This window comes from Coenobita brevimanus, chromosome 93 (assembly GCF_032717465.1).
Source record: "Coenobita brevimanus isolate Jiangsu-jjx chromosome 93, ASM3271746v2, whole genome shotgun sequence".
Taxonomy (NCBI): domain Eukaryota; kingdom Metazoa; phylum Arthropoda; class Malacostraca; order Decapoda; family Coenobitidae; genus Coenobita; species Coenobita brevimanus.
This window is the reverse complement of record NC_137046.1, coordinates 43,392,717-43,398,716: the sequence shown is the minus strand read 5'-3', so window position 1 is coordinate 43,398,716 and position 6,000 is coordinate 43,392,717. Positions and strand designations below refer to the sequence as shown.

General features: G+C 41.1%; 1 protein-coding gene across 1 annotated transcript in view; it reads left to right on the top strand.

Annotated features, from left to right (window-relative positions):
* The window catches only part of LOC145412583 (uncharacterized), a 449,765-nt gene that overhangs the window by 81,761 nt on the left and 362,004 nt on the right, over positions 1–6,000 (top strand). Inside the window, exon 5 of the mRNA XM_080282490.1 lies at positions 4,090–4,316. Within this exon, the coding sequence (XP_080138616.1) occupies positions 4,090–4,316 (227 nt within the window). The remainder of the gene's footprint in view (positions 1–4,089; positions 4,317–6,000) is intronic.

Sequence of the window (6,000 nt, the reverse complement as noted above, 5' to 3'; positions counted from 1 at the left end):
CTAATAAGTAACAAATGACAATCAAAAATATGCTATAAATAAGTAACACTAAGTAATAAGCATGTGATAATCAGTATGTATTTCGTACGTTATTTGTAATGCTAAGTAACATACAGTATGGTAAATAATAAGAGAAAGAAGCAATAAGAAATAATCAGTAAGCAAGTACGAGAAAAGACTAATGACAATTAATAACGAGTGAACAATAACTAACAAGTAAAAAAGTAACGATTATCTTGTATCCCTAAATTAAATGAGAAACGTGGACAGGGTTTAGACCGCGGAATTAATTATATACGGTGCACCCCTTGGGTATTACAGTGATACGTCAGAATACATATATTTTGAGGGTGGAGGGACAACTATATTAGGAGAAAGAGAGAGAGAGAGAGAGAGAGAGAGAATGTTAAGGGAATGTAAAATGCACGAAATAAAGCGGAAACTGGCGAAAGAATTAAGAATTGGGGCGGTGGGAATATGAGAGAGAGAGAGAGAGAGAGAGAGAGAGAGAGATTGTTAAGAGAACATACTCGTAAAATGTACGCAACAACACAGAAGCTGGCGAAAGAACCAAGAGATATGAGAGTGGAAATATCTATGAACACTTTCCCTGCTATGGGTGCTCTTACGGTATTTTAACCTGACTAATACCACGCAATTAGAAAGTTTCAGATTATTTCGATATGCATTTTCATTCATGTGGAGGTACTTTATTTTCTTTTTAGGCCTACACCAAACAGTTTTTTATCCATTACCAGATACCTTAATTCTGGGAAGGTGGGTAGCCACGAATATATCGCTTACACGTCGTCTGTCTTCCGCCATCAGACTGCCCCCCCCCCCCCCGTCTATCTCACACCACATTAATTCATATAGGCTACTGTACCTGTCCACCCCGTCCATCCACCTCATTCTCGGCCTCCCTATCCTCCCTCTCCCCTTCCACCTCACTCCCATACACTTTACAGTCTCTCCCTCTGTTTATTGAACATGACCAGACCATCTTTTAAGGTACAAATAACACTTTCCAGTACATTCATATTTTTTTGTGTACATGCATATCCCATTCATGCTGACTCCAGGGGATTTTTGGTGCACTCACATATTTCGCTCAAACGGAGACTACTGAATTACAATGCACTTCTATAATCCATTCAAACAAACATCAGGGGTTTTTGATGCAGTTACATATTCTATTCTGGCTGACATTAGACGACTGCTTTATGGTGAAAAAGTCTTGCGTTCATAAAAACAGAATCCTGGATCAAGAGGTATTCATACAGGATCGGTTTTTCGAATAATTAAAGCCTGAACAAGTTACTGTCCACCACTAAAGATTTCGTTTGGATTTTTTTTCGCTCTAACCACTTCAGCTCGAGGACGTAATTCTTGCACATTTTCTGATTCTATAAAGGGTTTACACGGTTTAGGAAACAGCCCCGCGATGGAGGGAGTGATGTACGATGCATCTAACCCATCCGCTTCCAAAAGTCTCTCCCAACTGAATAAATCGTTAATGAACAGCAAACTTAATTCCTTGTGAAATGTTAGATAACTGTATGAGCACGCACAAACATTCATACACTCAAATTAAGCCAACCCCAGCGAGGGAGTGAAGGGGGGAGGGGGTAAGTTAAAGGGATCCAAACCTAACAAAGGGAGCATAAAGCATCAGACAAAGGGGTGGAATCCTTTTAGACGTGGAAGGGGAGAGCACGGAGAGGCATTCACTCTATCATCCTGATATTATATTCAGAAATTCTCTCTCTCTCTCTCTCTCTCTCTCTCTCTCTCTCTCTCTCTCTCACCCAGAAATCACCTTCCTACCCCGAACGCAGCTCAATGGAATTCTTGGCTCATAAAGTTTTACCACCGCCAGTACCGTCGTAAATGATGCTTTTACTTTTTGTCTCATTTATGCGAGAGAGAGAGAGAGAGAGAGAGAGAGAGAGAGGAACTGATACATGTCACACAGAGGTTACGGCATTTTTTTCTACCATATTTTTCAGCAGATTTACTTCCTAAATGTCGGAGTTCAAGAATGGGATAGCACAGAGGATGGAGAAAATCAGACAGACAAAGAAGGCGGCCAGGCAGCCAGAGAAACTGAAAGAAAGTCACAGATACAAACAGACAGATAGAAAGACAGACACAGATAGACAGTCAACAGACAGTCGAACAGGCAGAGGCAGAAAACCGGCCAGTGAGAGGCGACAGACAGACAAACAGACGACAAAGACACAGAAACAGATGGAAGGACTGACAGACACACAAACCTGACAAAGACTGACAGACGAGAGCGACAGACAGACAGGAAGACAGCAAGAGAGAGCGCTTCATTCCATCATCCGACGCCAGGGAAGTACAAATCCATTCTAGCCATCAAACGGAAAGGAGAGAGAGAGAGAGAGAGAGAGGAGAGAAGGGGGAGGGGGGCACATTAACTTAAGTAAAACAAATGCCTCCACTTAAACTCACCCAATGCCCCTCTCTCTCACAACACCATCTGCCCTCACCGTCATGCCGCCCCTCACACCACAACACATTGATTCACCTCGTTTCTTTCACTCCAACATAGACCGTCCTGCAGCATAGTATCATCAAAAGAACTCTGGCTAGCCAGGTTGAAGTGGCCAATTTTTCTGTAGTCCACTGAACAAACAAAAACAAGCCTCTCGCACAAAAACTATATTCCATTTCGTTACAACCTGTAAACCTATCTGTTAAAGTATATGAGATATAATGGAGGTAAAGTTCAAAAATAAAAAATTGATCATAAGTAGGCCATCTTGGATTTTTTCAAAATTTCGAAAAGATGGGCATCAACATCCTATATGGTCCTACAGTTACACAGAATATGAGAAAAATCCAACAAATGGTTTCTGAGATAAGCGTGGAACGAACGAACAGACGCCATACGTGTACGAACGGATGGACGGACATGACCTAACCTAAGATTCCACTCGTGAGAAACGGAGTGAAATAACAACAATGCAACATCAGACATCAAAATGCAACAACTACAACAGCAATACAACAAGGCAACAGCAATACAACGAAAGAACTATAACAACTACAATAGCAAAACCACGACGCCAGAGCAAATACACCGGCACTTTATATCAACAGCTAATCTACAATACAAAAACAGAAATCAACAGAAAACAGGCATTAAAACATCAATCACTGCAACAAACTATTACAATAGCCAAAACATCAAAATATTAACTACAACAGGAAAATATTGACGCTACATCAAAAACATTAAAAAAACTAAAGCGGCAATAACAGTCACCACCACCATTACAACAATAATAACAACAACAACAATAATTCAGTACCTTCTTACATACAGAAATTAATATTTTCCTTACACAAGTACCAGCATAATGTAGTACAGAACCTGGGGACTCTGATATAAAAAAGTTCTTCCCTTAGTATCAAATCATTAACGTCATAAAAAATGAAAATGAAAAAAGAAAAGATAATCTGCTGGCGTCTCACATCAGGTTCCAAGTCACGAAGCCCATCGATCTCAGGAAGAAAATACGAGGGTGATAAAGTTTCCTTGGGGGTGGCGGATAAATAAAGGGACAGGGACTTGTCCGGATGTTAATGGGTGGAGGCTGGGAGGAAGGAGATGACGGGGAGAATAAGAAACTCTACGATAAAGGCCAAAACAGAATAATCTAACAGTACTGTTTAAATGTTTATATGGCTGTATTAACTGCATTCCACTTGTAGATCAGTTTTACTCATTAATTCTTTTCGTAAACAACACTTCGATTCACTTAAATTTTTTACATGTGTTAGATTTAGTATTAACCTTCAAACGATGTGAGTTTTGTTTCAGCTCAGTGAAAATGTCTACCGTTAAGCAATTCAAAGCCAACTGGTATTAACCAAAGCAGAAACGCTTGGCGTCAGCCGCAACTAATCATCTGACAAGAACGATGTCTTTAGTAAGATAGAGCAGTCTACAGAAAACAGCAACTAAAGATACAAAGACTCCTTAAGAGTGAAAGATCATTGAACATGAAATTTTTTCTCATGACATTAAAGTTTCCTCATGGCTTGAATCTCCACCAGGCAGATGGAGGTGCCTCTGCTGGCCTTCATGGTGCCCTTCTCATGGGACCTGTGGGTGGCAATCTTCGTCTCGCTCAACATCACAGCCTTCAGCGTGGCCGTGTACGAGTGGCTGAGTCCCTTCGGCCTCAACCCCTGGGGGCGTCAACGGTCCAAGAACTTCAGCTACGGGTCGGCGCTGTGGGTAATCTGGGGCCTCCTCTTCTCTCACCTGGTCGCCTTCAAAGGTAAGAAAGGCCACTTCCAAGGCTCTCCAAGGACTGTATTCTCGTCAGCTAAGGAGATTTTCTAGCATCTACGCGTATTTCTTATAAGTTTATTTCTCCACTCGAAATGTTAATATTCCCATGTCTTTTTAGTAACTGACAAATTTCTTAAACATGGAATGATACATACCACATACAAAAAAAAAAAAAAATGGTAAAGAAGAGGTAAGAGCCGCATATACAAGAACAGGCTACAGCCCTTAGATCATCCAAGGCCTCCTGTTTTCTCGCTTGGAGGCTGTGCTCTTGTCATCGTAGATGTCCCTACTGCACCGTCTCCTTACGGTTATATATCTTCATGTGTCACTCTATTCCCATCACTCCAAGGGATCTCTCTTATACTGATAAAATTCTCCTCTGTGCTGGGCAGAATATAATAATAACTTCGTCCACTGGCTTAAGGGGTTGGTGTACCTATATACAGTATAATGATCTGTTGAATAATCATGATGATGATGATGATAAAGATAACGATGATAATGATACTAGTGATGATAGTGAAAACAATGTTGAAGATGACGATGCTGCTGCTGCTGTTGATAATGGTTATGATATTTTTCAGACTGGCCTCAAAAACTCACATATAATTGAGAGAGAGAGAGAGAGAGAGAGAGAGAGAGAGAGAGAGAGAGATGGCGGGAAGGGTGTAGGTGTGCGAACAAGGGAAACACGGATAAAGTTACGAAATTAATTTGGAATATTCATGATGCGTAACAGAACAGAATACGAAACTGGCGCCATCTGCATGTAAGGTCCGAATACGAATGCTAATATATACAGTAATTTTGGTGGGCGTTAAAATATGCAACTCAAAATGGCTTACCGGGGTCTTTGAGATATAAACATTGGCATGGTTTGTGTTGGCGGCTTTTACTTACATTTTTTGCTCCATTTTTCTATCCTTCCTTCCATTACTTACATTTTTACCCTACGTCCTTCCTTACTTCCGTTCGTCCTTCCACCATCACTCCTTCGTGTCTTTCCTTCCTCTCGTTTCTTCAGTCCCATTATTCTTTTTCCCAGCCCCCTCTTTCACCCCTCCTTCCTTCCTTCCATTCCATTGCGGCCTCTCATCCTTGATTCTTCCCTCTCATTACCCTCACTTCTATTCCAACCCCTTTTCTCATCATTTGCCTCCATTTCTTCATTCAATTTTTTAGCTATTTCCATCATTTCCTCCTATTTTTCTTTCTTTCCCTCCTTTGCTTACATCCACCATCCATCCTTCCTTCCTTCCTTCCCCTCCATTTTTTTCTTCCTTCGTCCTTTCCTTTTTTCTGTCCTCCTTCATAGCCTTCTTATCTTCTATCATTTTTTCTCCCCTTTGCTTCACTCCGAGAGGTTTTCTTGGATTAATAAAAGTCGTCCGACATTAACAAGTATAAACCAAAAATCGCCATTTGTGTGCCCGTGTAGATTCTCTATAATCCACTGAAAATGGTGCCTTTAGAACTGTATCCGAAGGCGGCAAGAATGAAATGAAGAAGGGGTTATCGTAGAGAGAGAGAGAGAGAGAGAGAGAGAGAGAGAGAGAGAGAGAGACTCGAGGTAATAGCGTGCAATTTACTTGTATGTCTTGTTAGTGACCTGTGAATGACCTGTTATTGACCTCCGTACCCGCTGAATCACCTTAATTGACCTGTCT